The sequence below is a fragment of the Salvia hispanica genome, chromosome 2 (genome assembly GCF_029641045.1).
Source record: "Salvia hispanica isolate PSC_SH4W2 chromosome 2, Shi_PSC_v1, whole genome shotgun sequence".
Classification (NCBI taxonomy): domain Eukaryota; kingdom Viridiplantae; phylum Streptophyta; class Magnoliopsida; order Lamiales; family Lamiaceae; genus Salvia; species Salvia hispanica.
In genome coordinates, this window is record NC_142693.1 from 52,455,016 (window position 1) to 52,475,142 (window position 20,127).

General features: G+C 35.6%; 1 protein-coding gene and 1 pseudogene across 2 annotated transcripts; one reads left to right on the forward strand and one right to left on the reverse strand.

Annotated features, from left to right (window-relative positions):
* Nucleotides 1-2,992: 2,992 nt before the first annotated feature.
* Nucleotides 2,993-5,708, forward strand: LOC125219901 (G-type lectin S-receptor-like serine/threonine-protein kinase RLK1; annotated as a pseudogene).
* Nucleotides 5,709-10,277: 4,569 nt separating this feature from the next.
* LOC125218686 (linoleate 13S-lipoxygenase 2-1, chloroplastic-like) lies at nt 10,278-18,559 on the reverse strand. Of its 2 annotated transcripts, XM_048120416.2 has the most exons (9): nt 18,162-18,559; nt 14,251-14,519; nt 13,183-13,420; nt 12,626-12,946; nt 12,463-12,548; nt 12,281-12,391; nt 11,896-12,197; nt 11,559-11,825; nt 10,278-11,122 (listed from the first exon to the last, which is right to left on the reverse strand). In XM_048120416.2, exons 1-9 carry the CDS (start codon nt 18,520-18,522, stop codon nt 10,363-10,365), a joined length of 2,715 nt encoding a protein of 904 aa, XP_047976373.1. In that variant the 5' UTR covers nt 18,523-18,559; the 3' UTR covers nt 10,278-10,362. The 2 variants fall into 2 exon arrangements, with proteins under 2 accessions (XP_047976373.1, XP_047976381.1); XM_048120424.2 differs by lacking the exon at nt 12,626-12,946.
* Between the last annotated feature and the right edge of the window lie 1,568 nt (nt 18,560-20,127).

The following is a 20,127-nucleotide window of genomic DNA, read 5'->3' on the forward strand; positions in this document are numbered from 1 at the left end:
TCCTCTCTTCTCTTCTACTCTTTGATTTTCGGTCAGATTTACAGCACCAAACCTTCGCCTATTCCGTTTTTCACTTTGATTTTGGGTCAAATTTGCAGCACCACTCCATCTTCTCTTCCCTTTTTCTCTCTGAAATTAGGTCAGAGATGCAGCACCACACCACACCACACGATTTTTAGACATCAGTTTCTTTCTCTACACGAATTTGTTACACTAAAATTGGCCTCTTGTTATTGTGCAGCCCTATTCTCTGGAAGATTTATTCACAAAATTGGAGGTTTCTTGCATCGTTGAAGAACTCAATTTTCTATCCATTGGGGGAATTGTGGTAAATTTGTTAAAAATGGGAAAAGATAAGGGCAATTTTGTCTACACGATCCATATATCATTCTGATCTTGTTAGAACTAGGGCATATTTGGGGGTATCAAACATGTGCTCATTTTTATAAAGAGTTGAAAATTGAGAAAGCTTACCTGAACATTTGGTTTATTTTCTGATCTTGTTTATTTTCTTGGATTTCCAACTTGGGCTATCAAACATGCCCTTATGGGATAGACAGATGGAGTATTTTTATTATTACTAATCTATGTTCTACTTAGAATTCAAATTATCACGTGGCGTGTGTTTTGCCATACTTGCTTAGATTATTGTTCTATAGTTTACGACATCTGATTTGAGATACATCTCCTTCTATCGTACCTATGTTCCAATATTGAAGCCCAGACCTATTGTTATGACGAATTTTAAAATCAAGATATACTACAAGGTCGGTTATATTGGAACTTTCATTTTTTTTTTCCACATCAAATTGGAAGTGATTTTTTCATCTTTTATGTATATATTCTTGAATAATAATGTTCATTTTAACATGGTATCAAAACATACCCAAAACGATTAAAGAATCTCAATTCTTTGTTCACGTTATGAATCACAATGTGTTAGAAATTTGGGTTTGCACATGACTAATTTAATGTGTATGGCTATCTTTCAGTTGTCCAATTAAAATGATCCAATAAAGATTAAGTTTTAGTTATTTATTTGTTATGAAAATAAGTGTAAATACCATATGAGATTTTCTAATTGATGAGGGACCGAATAGAAAATAAAGGGGCATATATTTTATATAAAAATAAGCAAGGGTTATGGTCCTCAGACATCAGAAGAACGATTCAATATCTCTGTTTTCTCTCCGCACGTCTCCGATCTTCTGGAAGATCCATAACCATCTTTCAATTCGCTATGAATCAAGGTATGTTTTAGCTTTACAGTTTGTGTTCCTTCTCTGTTGTTATTGGTTAATCGTCTTAGAAAGGTTTATGTAATTGTTTATTCAATTATTCCAACACGGTGTGCATTAGATACATGTGCATGGGCTTGTTGCAACCCTCATTTCTTGTCTGATATTGACTTGATAGGGATCTTGTTTTTTCTTGTATATGCATTCTTGGATAAACCACCCCACTTATGAGGCAATTCATGGGAGACACTCGTTCGATACAGACTTGTATGCGGACTGCGGTCATGTGGACAAACGCAGTAGTCCATGGAGACTTGTATGTGGAATTTTGTTTTCCCTACATCTCACTTTTCTTTTTAATTTGTCTCGTATAAAATGACACAGTTTTATTCAACCATTTTTTCTAGAGTAAAGGTCCTTTTTGGTCCTTAACATATGACGATTTTTTGATTTTGGTCCATAACATTATCTTTTGAATTATTTGGTCCTTAACAAATAAAAATCGATCACATTTGGTCCGAAATGGATGGAAATGGTTAAATCTAACGGTCAACGAATATTACTTGAATTTTGACCGGATTAATATTCAATTAACTGTTTTTTTATTTTTACAAATCAATTAATATTCAGCAATAGCGAGGAGAGCGGTCAATCACGACGCCGATTTCAGGTTTCTGCACGATTGCATTTCCGACCTCTTCGCTGATCGGTTGAGATTGGGCATGGAGATGTTGAAATTGGGGAAATTGAACCGAATTAGCCTCGCCGCGAAATGGTGCCCCTCTCTGTATTCGTCGTTTGACAGAATCACACTGCTTGTGCCGCTAGGGATTTTGATGACAATGTTTCATGAAGTATGTATGGGACTCCGATGAAGGTATCGGTGGCGCTAGGGATTTTGGTGTCGGAATAGAGCGAGGAGCCATGGAAGGGATATGGAGAATGTGCGCCGGAGATTGTGTTTTGGAATCTCAGGGATTTGAGGGTGTGGTGCCGACGAACCAGAAAGGGGTGGCGCATTGCCGTAGTTGATTGAATATTAATAAAAAAAACAGTTAATTGAATATTAATCCTGTCAAAATTCAATTAATATTAGTTGACCGTTAGATTTAACCATTTCCGTCCAATTCGGACCAAATGTGACTGATTTTTATTTGTTAAGGACCAAATAATTCAAAAGATAATGTTATGGACCAAAATAAAAAAATCGACATATGTTAAGGATCAAAAAGGACCTTTACTCTTTTTTCTATCTTCACTTAAATATTCAACTCTCTTTGTCTCTCCCTTTAATACCTATACCACATTTTTTTCTCTTCAATCAAACACATCAACTAACAACTCCTAATTAAAATCTCATGCATAGAGGTGCCCACGGTTCCGGAACCGGCGGTTACGGTTAGGAAATTGTCGAACTAGAACCGAACCGCGAGAGTGTTTCGCGGTTACGGTTGGTTCCAAAACCACCGGTTTTGGTTTCGGTTCAAACCGGCAGTATTTCGGCGGTTTTTTACGGTTTTTCATGGTTCTGAACTGCTGATTTTTTTCAGTTCCAACTAGGTTTCACGGTTTTCCGGCGGTTTTTCGCCGTTCCAAACGGAACTGGCGGTTTCGGCACGGTTTCGGTTTTGAAAATTTTTTAACCTGAAAAAGACCACGATTCAAAAATAGACGGTTTCGGTTGGGAACCGTAACCGCTGGTTACGGTTTCGGTTTTAACCGCCGATTCGGTAAACCTTGGGTAGGTCTATTTATGCCGACTAAGAAATGAAGAGACGTTCTATAAATCTGTGGGAGTTTGTCAATGTAAGCTGGAATCCTCTGCGCCACTCCCACAAAAGTACAAGGAGACATTCATCAGTGTCTTTCGTTAATCTTTTCTATAATTGACTAATGACTTGAACCATGAAACACTAAATAACTCAATCTGCATTTTCCTGGAGTTGCAATTTCCATGGCTTTCCGTTCATCTATCATCCTTGCACTACTAGTACTACTCTATCCACATTCCACTTGTTCTCAAACTATATCCGTTGGATCATCTCTCACAGCTGCCTCAAACACCAATCCATGGCGCTCCTCTCCCAACGGCGATTTCGCTCTTGGCTTCAAACAGCTTCAACCTAACACCGGTCTCTTTCTACTCGCCATATGGTTCGACAAGATCCCCGACAAAACAACCGTCTGGTACGAAAGAAGCAGCTACCCTGTGCCTCGTGGCTCCATGCTGCGCCTGGACTCCGCCAACGGCCTCATCCTCCAGGATCCCCAGGGCCGCCTTCTGTACAACACTAGCACAGGAGGCCCTGTTGATCAAGTCAGTCATGCATTGTTGAATGATACCGGAAACTTTGTTATACGGCTTAGAGATTCCTCTATCTTGTGGGAAAGTTTTAGACATCCGACCGATACAATATTGCCCAGTCAGAGTATCGAGATGGGTGACACGCTTGTTTCGCGGAGAACTGAGGCTAATTTTTCTGTTGGAAGATTCTACGCTTCCATCAGCAACAATGGACGTTTTATCTTCAATACCAAGAACGTGCCCTCGAATTCGGACTATGATGATGAGTACTACGGCGGCACCACTTCTCCTCCAAACGCTTCCGAGGCTGTGATCCGTGCTAAATTCGACAGCGGAGCCTTGATTTCTTTGGTGAGGAGAAATGGGCAGGACCAAATTCTTAGTCCTCGTTCGATTCCCCTGTCTTCAGACAATTACTACAGAGCAACTCTGGATTTTGACGGAATCTTCACACAGTATTGTCATCCCAAGAACTTTGGTAGCAACCCGAGTTGGCAAATTGCCTCATCTTGGCCTCAAAATATCTGTAGGAACATCAATGGATTCACAGGCAGTGGGGCTTGTGGTTATAACAGCGTGTGCAGGCTCGTGAATCAGAGGCCGGTTTGCGAATGCCCACAGGGTTTTTCGCTGGCCGATCCCAGCAATCCGTATGGCAACTGTGAGCCTCAGTTCGTGCAGGGTTGCACCGATGGTGGCAATGAGTATGACTTGGTGATCATCGATGATACCGATTGGCCTAACAATGACTATGAACGAAAAAAACCATGTCCAGAAGAGCAGTGTCGAATCGCTTGCCAGGAGGATTGTTTCTGCGATGTTTCCATATACAGAGATAATAGCTGCTGGAAGAAAAGGCTGCCCCTTTCTAATGGCAGAGTCGACACTTCCCAAGGTTTAAAGCCATTTCTCAAGATCAGGAAACGGGATGTTACTTTAAGAAATCCGAGGCCAAGAAGAGATCGGCAGACGCTGATATTTGTGATATCAGTGCTTTTAGGCAGCTCATCCTTCATCAACTGCTTATTCATTACTGCAGCTTGTGTCCTTCTTTTCTTTGGTTACAACAGAATATTTCGGGGTCCCAGTCCTGTTCAAGACCCTTCGGCTTCTAACATACGTTGCTTTACTTATAAAGAACTCGTGCAAGCTACAGACGGGTTCAAAGACGAGCTAGGAACGGGTGCTTTTGGAATTGTCTACAAAGGGTCAATCCAAAACGGTTTGGTTGCAGTAAAGAGGCTGGACCGAATGTTTCAAGATTCGGATAAAGAATTCAAGACAGAAGTAAATGTGATTGGGCGGACTCACCACAAGAATCTAGTCAGTCTGATTGGTTTCTGCGAGGAGGGGCCTCATCGTTTGCTTGTGTACGAGTACATGAGCAACGGAACGCTTGCAGACTTTCTTTTCGGGGATCTGAGAGCGAGCTGGAGCCAAAGGACTCAAATCGCAATGGGGATAGCGCAGGGGCTAACATACTTGCACGAGGAGTGCAGCAGCCAGATCATCCACTGTGATATAAAGCCTCACAACATTCTCCTTGACGAATACTACATTGCAAGGATTTCGGATTTTGGATTGGCTAAGCTTTTGACGATGAATCAGAGCAAGACGCTGACCAACATCCAAGGTACCAAAGGCTATGTCGCTCCTGAATGGTTCAGGAACACGCAGATATCGAATTCGGAGATGGTGAGAATCCAATTCTGACGGACTGGGCTTGGGACCGCTTTGTGGAAGGGAGATTGGAAGCATTGGTGAGAAACGAGGAGGACGCGTTGAGAGAGATGGAAATGGTGGAAAGATTCGTGATGGTTGGACTTTGGTGCGTGCAAGAAGATGCATCGCTTAGGCCAAGCATGAAGAAAGCATTCCAAATGCTGGAAGGAGTTGTCCAAGTTCCCAACCCAGTGAATCCATATCCATTAACCACAGGGAGGGAGTAGTTGCATCTTTATATATATTCTATTTTTATGGCTATTCTATCATCTTTTTGTGTCAAAAGCTCAACTGCTTCACCACATCCTTAATTACATAAATAAAAAGTAACAATCATGTTGTACTTTATCTACTATGGCTGTACCTGTAATAATTCATCTTTGTGTAGATGCTTGCATTTCTTATTGAAGAGTGCATATAAAAGTATTCGAGAATTCGCTTAAGCCTAGATCTGAGTTTTGGATGGTTGTTTCTAACAATTCTTTACTTATACTTTACTGTCTTAATACAAAATAATTGATTCAATGGAAATATAGAAATGGAACTTAGAACTTTATAGCCACATTATTTCAGATAAACAAAAAAGTAGTAGTAGGATACTCACACTACATAAAAATGAATGTTTACTTCAAGTATTGATAAAATATGGGATAATTACGTGTTTCATACAAATTGTTTTACCTTTGTTTCAAGGATGTAATTACCCCTATAAAATATAGAAGCACCAAATATTAGAAATTCTTTTATATTCTATATCAAGGTTCAAGAGAGTTTGAGATCACTTTATGACCAAAGAATGGAAGGAATGAACTTCACTCAGGTGACCAACTTGAATGCGTCTCTTCTATACAATTCTCACCCTTTGGAAGAATTCAACATATGATTGTGAGTGGTGCAATGGCAACGCCGGGGTTAGACTGCCAGCCGGAAATAATAACACCTCGGCGTTCGCCCATTGCACCACAAACAAACATGTTGAGCTAAGCTTTAACAATTTATGTAAAACATTTGCTACATGTTTGGAGTGATGCAAAATTTAGAAGTGCAATTGTGCTTAAATAGAAAGTGAAATACTCCTGGGACTTTATTCGTTTATGATTCTTCCCAATCTTTAAGAAGAATCTCATTCTACTTTGCATATGATGACTCACGTGTTATCCTCCCAATTGCACCTATATAAAAATGTTTGGTTTTCTTTAAATAAATAAGCTAATAGGGAGGTCTGATCCATTGCTAACTTTCTTAAGTTGCTAACTTTACTATCAATACAGTGTATTAAAATTGTCAACACGATGACACTGAAATGTCATCATAAACTTAGTTGATATTTTAACACACTGTGGTGGCATTGATATTTAAAATGTCAATATAAATTTGTGTTAACATTTTAATGTGATCGTGTTGACATTTTTTAATATACTACATAGATGTTAGTTAAAATTATAACGCATCCCGCTAATAGGTATATGGTTCCTTCTAAACCCATAAGCTCATCAAAAGCATATTGGATCAACGATGTCTACAAGATACAAATCTGAATCTGGAAAGAATCATTACATAACAAATTAAGATAAACATGGTATTGGTATATACCTATGAGACAATAATACTAATGTCTGATAATCCTATCAAATAGTAAAATATAATAATACATATATGAAAACAAGACCTGCAAAATTATGGAAAGATCGAAATCCTCTGTTTGATTATCTGTTATGACGAGGATTCGAAGAAGTCGGGGGCCTTTTCCTGAGCCCATTCACCACTGCTTTCTGTGGCTCAACCTTAACTCCTCCAAGCTTCCCTCTGTTTACAGCCACTAGCATCTTTCTCGACCCGATTCCGCCTTCGTGCGATATCGTATGAGCACCACAACAACTTTGTAAATGGAGCATGAGTAAAACTAATAACACCAGACGAGCTCTTGTTTTGTGAAAATTGATGACCATGTTTTTCAACAAGAGAAATGGGAGTTTGGAACAATGTAGATTCTCTTTGGGATTTGCAAGTAGTTATAGTGTGATGAGTTACAATATTGATTTTGTTTTCTAACGTGTAAGTGGAGTATAATAAGAGATGGTGAGGCGAGGCTTCCTTGTTTGAAATAAGCCTCGTGCTTAAGCCTGACATAACATGTGTATTATGGCTAAGTTTTCAACAAGCTCAACATAAATTAATTCAGTCAATTTGGAGCAGTACTGAAAACACTTGCCAGCCGATCACACTAACTACCTACTCTTAATTTTACTCCAAGGGTGAGAATATTTTTTTCCGTTACCAAAAACAAAAGTTTTGTTTATTTATTACTCCCTCCCCAGTAAAAGTACCATATTTGACCGACGATGGTTTAAAAAAATTTCATCTATGAATAGAGTCACGTTTTTCTGTTTTAGTCTGTTGGCGAATAGGCGGTTCAGTCCATAATTACTATAAATGGTAGAGAGGCCTCATATTTCATAACGCATTCCACTCACGAATCATTTAAAACTAATACTCCCTCTGTCCCATTAGAAATGCAACGTTTTCCTTTTTGGATTGTCCCACTAAAAATGAAACGTTTCCTAAAATGGAAACATCACTCTCTCTACTTTTCACTCTCTCTTACTTTACTCTCTCTTCATTAACTCACAAAACAACACTTGCATAAAATCCTGTGCCGGAAACTAAATGTTTCATATTTATTGGGACGGAGGGAGCATATAAAAGTGAGACCTATATTCCACTAACTTTCTTCCACCCAGTTTTCTTAATATTTTTCTTAAAATATGTGTTGGAAAGAAATGAGACTCTTATTCGCAGACAGAGAAGTATTTAACTTTGTAAAAGAAGTAGAAAATATTAGTGAAATATGATCTAATTGTGAGTAGAATAAATTAGTCGTGATATCTATTTATTAAAAATAATAAAACTGAATTGTGACATTTAGTAACGACCGTTCAATATAAGAAAATATGCGACAATAATTTAATAGATCGAAGGGAGTTGTACTATTGAATATGGTGATATTTCAATAGTCCATGATTTGAAACAAAAAACATGTGCAAGTCCCGTCACCGTGGGTTACAAGAAAACAGTTAATGTTTGCATTTAAATTAGAGAATACTCACTTCTAAAACACTTACTTTATTGACTTTTAAGTTGGGATTAAAATCGAATCGGTAACTGAACTTTATTGAAATAGAATTTCCAACACAGATTTGAGTAAATCTAATCTGATTTCAAGATACTTCTTTGAGTAGTTATAAATGAGACTTTCCAACATAGATTTTTAGTCATTTGAAATGGGATGAATGTTGTATTATTCTTGTATGTAGTTACTTTTTATACGTACGAATAAAAGTACCTGTTATTATAATCAATATGGATTGTATTTTTAACAAAAATTATGATAAGCCCCGAATGAAAATCAATACTTTTTGTAATTAAAATTGATAATTTAAAAATAATTTTTTTTCTTAATAAAGATATTGTTTTAACGTGTAAAAGCTAGTCAGACTCGAGCCGGAGACTGGGTTTGACGTACAATAGTGTAGCCCAAGAGTTAATTGTTGTTTGGACTATCATGTGAAAGGGTTGTCCTTAAGTCTAAATTATATTCCTTGGTTTCTTATTTTCATGTGACGTTTATTTGACTACTATAGAGATCATGTGTGATCATGTGACATAGTATTACAAAGTAATACAAACCACATTACTCACCCTCTATCTTAATAGTATTAATTTCGTCGCTATGCTGATACTAAATTATAAATCGATTTTATATATTACTACTTCAATTATTACAACAAAGAGAACATCACTTCCATTGCTTAATTGCATAGATTTGAGCATATCATGGATCTATTGCATTCAAGATTCAGCTTGACCAGATCAAAAGATCATTACTAATTTTTGTTGCTCCTTATCCGATCCATTACCTTCATCACGGATAGAATTTTACATTTTCAGTTGTATATTTTGAGAATTTCTATACAATTGATAAAAATCTTATAAAACAACATTGTTTAATGTCTTTGTCTTCAAAATGAAATTATGCACATCGAGGAACGATATACATAGAAAATATATTCTAATTCTAGCTAGTAACTATCCTTTTAATTTAATTTTAATTGATCTTTCCTTGATTCTTCTTTTTAATTGAAGATCTTAATTTCCATCAGATACTAGTGTGAGACACTTGTATGTAAACCAATGTTTGGCATGGGATAGATCTGGGTAGGTTTGGACTGGATTGGGCTGAATTCAAGTCAGGTTCAAGTTTGGACCATGTCGAATCCAGGAGAATTTGTCAAAAATCATTTCTATATTATCCAATTGTATTATTAGAATGGAACCATGCACCATGCATCTAATTGTAAAAGAAGGGACGTAATCAAATGAAAACTCTCTATATATATTATTCCCTCCGTCCGTCATTAGGAGTCCCGATCACTTTTACGCACTCATTTTATAAAATGATAATAAATAGTTAAAGTGGAGAAATAATAAAGTAAGAGAGAGAATAACTTAGATAATACTCTTCTCAACATTATTTTCTCTCTTACTTTACCATTTCTCCAATTTAACTATATATTATCATTTTTACAAAACGAGTGTGCAAAAGTGACCGGGACTCCTAATGGCGGACGGAGGGAGTATACAAATTCAAAACTATGATCTGAACTACTAGATTTCAAGATATCCAAATGTAAAAGAAGGGATGTAGTCAAATGAAAACTCTATATATTATACAAATTCAAAACTATGATGTGGACTGCTAGATTTCATGATTTGATTTTAACAGGTTTGAAATAATATCAACGTCAACACAATGCCAATCAGTTGACTACATGTTTACATTTTCTGTTCATGTTATTTATCGTATAACGTTTCAGATCATATTTTTCAGTTGGTAGAAAAGATGCAGTTTACAAAAGTTATCAACCATGTAACAGAAAGTCCAATTTTACATTTTTTCTTAAAAAATTCCTTTTGCAGAATTATTGAGTTCGTATTTATAAAAAGGGCTAGCATAACACCCAAAGGATAAAGTTTATTAAATTGATGATCTCTTATTCAAATCAAATTAAACAGTTCGTTAATATAAGATAGAAATGACTAAATAGATATGCTATTTGGAACACCCTTTCCAGTAACACCAGGCCCAGAATATGGCTTTAGAAGCTCATACGGCACCACTCCAGCCCCCGACCTATTCTTCAGCTTCTCATCCGCGTTTCTTGCATCAATCATCCCTTCAATCTCCACCAACTTCCCGTGGAAACGTTCAAAAGCAGCTTTAATCACTTTATCCTCTGCCCAACAAGCCTCAGCTTCACCCCCAATGTACTCTTCATCAGGAGAATGGTTGGACAAAACATCTAAGATCGTCATCACCGTTGTTGCTTCAGCCTGTGAAGGGAAACACTCTAGAAGGAACGCCTCGGGCCTTTCCATAAACTTCTTCTTATCCGCTGGGCTCGGTTCTTCTATAGGCATTGGGGATCGAGCCACAGTAGGCCTATTCGGAAAGTATGCTCCATAGTCAAACTGCCCAAAGTTCACTGCTGCATGGTGACCTGAAGCTATCCATATAATTGTTGTTAGAATTCCGATCAGATCGTCAGGTGTTTTGAGCTCAGGCCACCAGGGTTCGTCCTTCTTATCACCGTGCCCTACTGTTCTTATTTCCGTCCACCAGGCCTGAAGCTCGGTGTCCGACTGTATGAGGTTTGGTTCAGGGTAGAAGTGTGGAACGTAGTCTGTAACCCATTGCTTGATGGCATCCCATATAAGTAAACCGTCGTTTGCATAAGGATAATCCTCAATCGTCAGCTTTAGGCCGTGAGGCGCGGTTGGATCCTCCACGGCCATTCCTCTGACAAATTAGAAGACGAATGAAATAAACAACTTTAACACACACCGAACGAGAGAACTTGAACTACTATATAAGTCTCATCGGCTACTTCTCCCCTCACTAATTAGTTTTAGACATGGTACTTCACGCACTTCTATTCGAAAAGTGACTAACTCAGCGCTATATATCATTGAGCTTCAAATTTGACTAGTTAATACTAACTCCGTCCTTGAAAAAATAGAAACTTTTGAAATGATACGAGTTTTAATGCACAATTTGTAAAGTAAGAAAGATAGGGAGAAAAATGGATAAAGAAGAAAGATGAAGAGAAAAAAGTAGTGAAAGTAGTGTTAATGGTCCACTTCCTAAATAGAAAGTTTACAAAGTTTATTTTTATGGGACAAACAAAAATGAAAATAATTTCTATTTTTAACGGAAGGGATGTAGTAGTAGTTACCTGTTAATTAAGTCTGCTGGCAATGCTTGTAAGTCAAATTGCCAAAGCTGGTCGTAGGCAGCGGAGCTCAACTCTACGGAGTACTTCCCGGGGGAGAAACAACCCTCAATGATCCCTTTTGCGTTTACGAGTGACTGACGAGCCAATGCATTAATCTCCATTGTGTATCGTAGATGAGGATGTAGCAATCTATGAATCGGATGCATTGCACTTAGTTGTCTGTGTGTCGCAATTATGTAAGGCTCGGTACAACAGTGAGTTCGTAGCCTGAAATTAAACGTAATTCGTCAGTCCCATCTCTCCCTTTACTTAAGAGAAAGTGCGAGTGCAACACTACCAATGACTGATCAACTGATGATAACCGGAGTCGTGAGCAAGGACGTGGGTTTTAGCGAGCCTCCACAACCAGATGCCAGTAGGCTCCCAACTTGGGTTAAATGCATGCTTCCATTGGGGCTTGTCGTCCATCTTTGGCCGAGTCAGCTCGATGGCTATTGGCCTTAATGTGCCCGATGGCATCAAGAAGAAGAGCGTCCTCGATCCATAGAGAGTTCTCCCCTTGAGCTCTCTTACCCTTTTCACAAAAGGCAATAGTAGATCATGGTAATCTAGGACAAAAAGTTTCTTCTGTTTTAATGCCTGCATATATGTATAAATTAATAAGGGGCAGTCTAGTCAGAAAGATAAATAAACAAAAAATGATAAGAACACACATTTAATACCTCCTCGATTGTACAGAATCCTCTAATATCTTGTTCTACGAGTTCCGTGGTGATTGCTGATTCCGGCGGTCCATACACCTCAGGATCAAGTTTACTCTTCAACGGCCATTCCTGTTAGTTAACACATATCATGAACAAAATCTGTAAAACCAAAAAACCTTAATGTGTGAAGAGGTGCACACCGTGACCAACTGTAAGGCACATGGATTGATGCCGGCTAGAGTTTGTCGAGCAAATTCAGCATCCCTAAACCACGCAAGCCTGTCTCCTGCAGTAAAAAACAATGGCAATTAAAGGTAGTAATTAAACAACACAATGCAATGTTCAAGAAATGATGCCACATACTGTCAACGAACTCGGGAGTTTCAAAGCGCAAGACGCTGTTGCCAGTGTCCTCGATTGCTCTTACAAGCCTAGGCACAATGTTGCCGAGGAAGCCGGTGGTGGGAATATCCGGGAGCGCGACTCCTTCGTTGAACAAAGTGTCTATAGCCGAAAAGAATGGAAATCCGAGATCCGGGTCGGCCAGTGTAGTCTTGAGCGATGGCACGAGAGCATGAACCACTGAGTAGACAGTTTTCGCATTGAATGTGGCTTGCTTTATTTCGGAAAATGCTTCATCTCGTGGTACGTACACGTCGGAGGACCTAGACTCGGATAATGGATCTGTCGTACGTTTTTACAACAATTTAAATATGGACTACCCCGTCCCAAGGAAGATAACCCCATCTTTGGGCAGCATAGAATTTTATCTAGTTTTGTTTTATGTGTTGAATGGAAAAATTAAAGTAAAGATGAAAGCGTATTTTTAAGTAACAAGTCTATCTTTAGTAGGACGGAGAGAGCATTAATTTCTATCTGAAATGTGTCACATATACGCATGCATAGATAAGATGGATGACCTTTTTTAGTTCTTGGGCGGCCGGTTCTGCAGCGGCGAGGATAGGGATGAGTGGGGCCGCCGATGATGGGGCGGGACGAGTCTTTGTCGTTGTCTGGGTCACCGAGGTCGTTGTAGACGTCGTAATCATAGATCCTATCGGAGGTCTTGCGCTCTCCTTGGCCGTCTCCTCGAAGAATTTGGAGCTCTTTCTCCCTCAATATCTTCACCCCGCTTGGAGTTTGGAATGGCAAGTATGACTACATTTATTTATGTAAATTAATTCATGCATCACTAATCATTTATTTCTACGAAATAGTGACAAATTTTGTCATGTTAAAACATCAATGATTTAAGGACTCATTTCCGTTTTTTTTATACATTTTTTTGTTAGTAAGACCTACATCTAACTAATTCATTTCACTCAAATTTCATTAAAAAAATAATACTATAACAAAGATAAACATATAAAACTAGTAGTATCTTTTATTAATTTTGCTTTACAAAGTCAAACGACTTTATAAAAACTACGACAAATCACAACGTATTTTTTAATCATGCACGAAGAGATTACAAAATATAATGACTTTTAACATAGATTAAGAAATGGCTTTTAACATGACTAGTCTTTTATTGGAACTTTCGATTACCTCGTTCTTTAAGTATACTAATAAACTTTTTGAATGATATGTGGTCTATCATTTTAAAATGAAAAGTGTAATAAGATTATAAGAGTATATAGTAATTGGTTATACTATATGAACTACGCCAAAAGTCAGTAAAAATTTGTACAATGGACCTCTAATTTAAAATATTGCATATCATAGATGAAGAATATTGAAAATGGTGAGATTCATACAAATACTTCTTCCGTCCGACAATATTATTATTATTATTATTATTATTATTATTATTATTATTATTATTATTATTATTATTATTATTATTATTATTATTATTATTATTATTTTACATTAACTCATAAGTAAATTTCATATTCACTAATTTCTTACATTTACAATAAATCATATTTTTTTAAAAATTGTGTCATGTTAAAGTATGAAAGATGAGAATGCGTATAAAGAGTTACCTTGTTTGAAAAGAAGACTCTCTTGGTATGGTTATCGAATTTGGGTTGAACCCAAGAATCACAGTTGATAAGGATAGCACCAGAGGGAAATCCATCCAAAGCAAAGCTCTTAACATACATTTCTCGATGGTGTTCGTTATCAACTAGAACGGCACCCATCTCTCCAAAATCCTCTTTGATTTCAAAAGTGGCCTCGTAGAAGGTCGAATTGTCATCACTCCCAATTTTACGTGCATATGCTTGCACTGTAGGCTTCTCCAATCCAGATTCTTCAATTTACAGTAAAATAAAATCGAATTAACCAATTACATACAGCTCATCAATTTGGCTAAGCGAAGCAAGCTACCAAGATGGTAACTTGTGACAATAGCTTTTAGAATCAATAGATAGTGATTACAGCTCTAGTTGATGATATGATGAAGACGAAAATCTAAATTTAGTAATTATTATGTTACTCCCTCCGTCCCGCTTAAGATAACACGTTTTCCTTTTTTGTTTGTCCCAACTAAGATGACACATTTCTTGTTTTGGTAACTTTCTCTCTCCAATTAATACACTCAACCACTTTTTCTCACTCCTATTAAAATATTCATATTACTTTATCTCTCTACTTTAATACTTACACCCACCTTCTCTCTCTCCAATTAAACACTTTAACCAATAACTCTTAAAACCCGTGCCGGCTAAGCAATGTGTCATCTTAGCCGGGACGGAGGGAGTAACTTATTTCAAAATAGTGTTTTAATGTACAATTGATAAAGTAAGAAAGATGGAGAGATAAAAGGATAGTGTAAATAGTGTTAGTGGGGAGTGAGTTCCACATTATTAGTAGTATAGTGTTATGGTATAAGTTGTAAATAAAATGATGTGTAGAAGTAATGTGTTGTTTAATTATTCCAAAATTAGAAAGTTCATGCTTTTCAGGTACGGACTAATAACGAAATAATTCATACTCCCTCCGTTTCGCTATAGTTGAGGCGGAACTTTTAGGCACGGAGTTTTAGAAATGAATGTTGAGTGTGTTAAATAAATAGATAATAAAGTAAGAGAGAGGAAAAGGTACAGAGAATAAAGTATAAAGTGAATAAAGTAGAGAGAGATAAGTAAGAAAGAGAAAAAAAATTACCAAATATGGAAATGACTCAACTATGAAGATATTTCTTGAATTGATAAAATGATTCAACTATGGCGAAACGGAGGGAGTACTATATATTCCTTTCTCCCCGAAAAATAGGAACTTTTAAAACGGCAGAAGCTTTAATGCAAAATTGGGAAAGTAAAAGAGAAATAGAAAGAAAAATGTGTTAGTAGAAAATAGGTCTTACCTCACTAAAGAGCGAAAAAAATTCTTTAAATATAAAGTTTCTATTTTTAAGAAACATACTAAAATGAAAAAATTAATGAAATACTTTCATACTTTTATTATGTATAGAGGGTTCATTGAGCAAAATGTGATAAGAATGAAAATAAAATTGATTGTGCACTCAATGCCTCTAAAGTTTTAATCTATAATATCCTCTAGGCATTTTTTCTTTTTTTCACCCTTTTCCAACTATAGGATTTGGTTTTTAATTTTAATTTTTTTTAATTGTTTATTCACTTCAACTCCATTTCCTTTTGTTTTTTCCACTTTTACCTTAATTGGAAATCTAGTCATTATTTTGTTGTATAATTTTGAATCGTGTCGTCGCTATTATTATCATTTCGCAAACTCCAAGAAATAATGCAAGTATGCACTTTAAGTCGTACATTTCAACAAAAGATCGAAATCATATTTCCTTATTAGGAATGACGTGCAATTTGATTGCTGGATGCATGTGCGTGATCCAAGAAATGAATAATGGAGTGTATAAATTATAGTAATATACTCTCTTCGTCAAAATAAAATAGACAAAGTTATACTCCCTCCATTCCAATAAATATGAAACGTTTATTTTTCGGCACAGGATTTTATATAGTGTTGTTTTGTGAGTTAAAGAAGAAAGAGTAAAGTAAGAGAAATAGAACAGTAAAGATAAAGTTATTTCTATTTTAAGAAACGTTTCATTTTTAATGGGACAACCCAAAAAGGAAAACGTTTCATTTCTAGTGGGATAGGGGGAGTATATGATACGGATTTTTTAATACGTAATTGGTAAAATAAAAGAGAATAGACAAAATATAGTGGAAGTGGTATTAGTCGATTGCATGTGTGGTCCACATTTAAAATAATGTGTAGAGTTAGTATTGGTTTTTAACTTTTAGTAAAACTTGTCTGTTGTAGTGGACAGAGGTAGTAATGTGCATAACATCCATCTTTACATAATAGTGGTCATTTTTCTATTTCGGTATTCCATAGTAGTCGAGTCATATCATTTTTAGTAAAATATAGGAGTAATACATTTTTCCACTCTTTTTTTCCTGTCTCTTACTTTATTAACTCTATTTTTTTATCTCTCCTATTCCCTTCGTTCCATAGTAGTGTAGACATTTCTTTTCGGCACGCAATTTAAGAAATGTATTGTTAAGTGAGTTAAGTAAATAAAGAATAAAATGAGAAATGAAAAAGGTAGAGAGAATAAAGTAAGTGAGAAGAAATGTACTGACTTTTACTAAAAAGGGAAATGACTCCACTACTATGTATCATACCAAAATGACAAAATGACCCAACTACTATGGAACGGAGGGAATACTTTATTAGTATCTTATTATTTAATACATTACACACAGTTTTCTTAATCTCCGTAACGAAAAGAAATGCCTCTACTACTATGGAACAAAGGGAGTAATACACACTATTAAAATTACAAATTTTAAAATAAATTCTAATACAAAATTGATAAAGTAAGAGAGATAAGGAAAAAAAAAAGTTAGAGACAGTAGTATTAGCAATGAATAAAGTAAGAGAGACAAAGAAAAAAAAAATAGAAGGCAGTAGTATTAGTAGATTGTAAGGTCCACATTATATTAGTGGATTGTAGGGTCTACAAAATATTAAATTGTTAATTTTCATAATATAAGTTGTAAATATAATAATGTGTCCTTCAAAAGTTTCTTGAATTAGAATTGCATAATTTTAAGGGACGGATTAAAATAGAGATACTTGCTAGTATTTTTAAAGGACAACGATATTACTTCACTTTTCTTAGTATTACTCATATTACTCTATACGTCTCATGATAGCTGAGTCGTATCCCTTTTTGGACCGTACGTCTCAAGATAATTGAGTCGTTTTTTTTGTAAAACTTTATTTTCTTTCCTAATTTACTTTCTCTTTCTCTTTCTCTTTCATACTTTATTCTCTTCCTTACTTTATTCTTTCTTCATGTAATCTATAAATATCATTTTCATAAATTCATATTTAAAAAGAATATCTCAATTATCATGGGACGAAGATAGTATTAATTCACTATAATATCATGGGATGGAATATTATGTTTTTAAAAGAATTTCATTCACACATATATTTAAATATATATTATATACTTTTTTTCATGACAAATAATTTCATATGTAAGCACCACGAGTTTTAATATGCATAGATAAAAGAAAATTTAATACTAAGATATATAAGTAAAAGAAGAAAAAGTAACTAAAAGAGACTAAATTTAGTGGACAGAGAGTACTCCATTATATAAAAGTATGTTAAGCCTCTTCAAATAATTGTACTCGAAAGAAAGACTCTCTCCATCCTACCAGAATATGCACTCTTTTTCTTTTAGTTCGTTCTATAAGAATATGCACTTTCTTATTTTGAAAACATTTTTTTTTGTCTATTAAGGTTGGACTAATTCTGCACTAACACTACTTTAATTACTTTTTTCATTATATCTCTCTTATTTTATTAATTGTGCATTAAAATTTGTGTCTATCCAAAGTGTATATTCTGTGGTGGGACGAATGAGTAAGTGATTATCTTGAGTTATACTTACTAGAATCGAGATCTGCTGCAACGAGCTCGACAAGTATGGTTCTACCGAGCAAGTCGGCTATTTCGTCGAGGCCTCGGCTCAAGCCGAGGTGGGTGAGGGCAGCGCCCACCTTCTCGATCACCGTAATGACCGCCTTAACGGAAACTGGCTTCTGACTGGAGGTAAACAAGCTGGCTTTCACGCCGTGGGAGGAGTGGCGTAGCCGTAGCTTCTTCCGCTGTTTAGATTGGCAGTGAATTTGAAAAGAAGAAGATGAAACATTTTTTCCATCACCAGAGACAAAATGGTTGTATGAAGGAATTAGGGTTTGAGCTGTTATGCATTGAGGAGACTTGTGGAAGAAGAAGAAGTTATGGCTCATAATTTTTTTACAAGGAAAATAGTGGTGTTTGTTTGTGTGATTATGGGTGATTGGAGATGGACTTCTTCAACCCTTTATATAGTTGAATTCAGAAAATAATAAACCTTGAGCTCAAGATAAGAAAAGACAGTATTTTCTGTTTTTACTATAGTCCTATATATTACAGACACTACAACCAAAAAATCAGATAACGCTACTTTTTTAATGCTATTAAGTATGCTAATTTGCTTGTCTAATTATACCACAAACGCTTTATATACTAAAAGAGTAAAAGATTAAGATAATTTGTCATCAACTTAGGGACGCTTTCTTTTGCGTCCTAAATTATGATAATTTTTTAAATTTCCAAGCGCTAGTAATTGCGTCCAATTTTTGTATCCTTGAAAATTAAGTTTTTGTCAGGGAGACTATATATATAGTGCCACATTTGGATTTTGTGATTAGTTTTCCCATCTCAACAAATTTGTATCTCATGTGCTAGAAATGCTCGTTAAGCCCACACAAGTATAACCATGTGAAACTTTCATTAACTACTTGTGCTATGTAAAATGTGTGCTATGTAAAACGTGACATGAAGTATGTTATATATGAACGTAATAAAAGATACGTCCTCCGTCCACGACTTAAACATGTACTACTAGTAAATTTTAAAAGTATAAACATTTTGTCAATGCATATTATATTATTTTGGGACGTTCATATTTAATTTTTCCTACTTTACTTAGTGAAACCAACACTCTATTAATTCATTATATTTACATTTATTGGAGTGTATAAAATCGGAGCACACAATTCACTAACTTTTTTCAGCTAATAAAACCAAATTAGAATATGTTTTTATTCACATATGAATGAAGTAATTAAATAAATAAAAAGACTATTGCAAGTGATTATTTTTTAAGGACAAATACCAAAACTCTAGCGGTTTCATAAATGTCCCGGCATTTAATTAATAACAAATCCATCTGTCGATTCAATAGTTTAATAATTTGATATTGTGTTCAGCCTATCCTTTCCAGTAGCTGAGATATGATGTGGCCAACGAAAGATACGGGATATTGCAATTTTGTTTCTTTAAAACTTGATTACAAACCAAACCTGATTGAAACACAAAATAAATTACTCCTGAAATTACTCCTTCCGTGCCATAGAATTAGGTTAATTAGAAATGACACAAGTTTAAATGCATAATTGATAAAATAAGAAGGAATAAAATAAAGTAATTGAAATAATATACTACTGAATAGTTGGATATAAATGACAAAGTAAAAGAAAAGAAGAAAAAGTTTTCATAAATGGATACGGACGGAAAAGGAAATTCGGTTTAGTTCTATGGGACGTATGAGCATAAGAAATACTAGGGTTGATCGGATAAATTATTACTCCCTCTGCCCCACGGCTAAGATGACACATTTCTTAATCTTCAAGGGATTTTAGGAGTTGTTGGTTTATGTAAATATTTGGAGAGAGAAATAGTGGATATATGTATTAAATGGAGAGAAAAAGATAATTGAATATTTAGTTTGAGTGAGAAAAAAATGGTTGAATGTATTAATTGGAGAGAAAAAATTACCAAAAATAGAAATGTATCATCTTTATTAGGAC

Bases quoted from the DNA above. Each gene is read 5' to 3' on its own strand.
- LOC125218686 (XM_048120416.2), bottom strand. From the start codon at position 18,522: ATGAGCCATAACTTCTTCTTCTTCCACAAGTCTCCTCAATGCATAACA. The intron at 12,947-13,182 runs GTCATCCATCTT...AACGTACGACAG, and splicing joins CCGCCCAAGAACTAAAAAAG to ATCCATTATCCGAGTCTAGG. The intron at 12,392-12,462 runs GTGTGCACCTCT...GTTAACTAACAG, and splicing joins GTGCCTTACAGTTGGTCACG to GAATGGCCGTTGAAGAGTAA.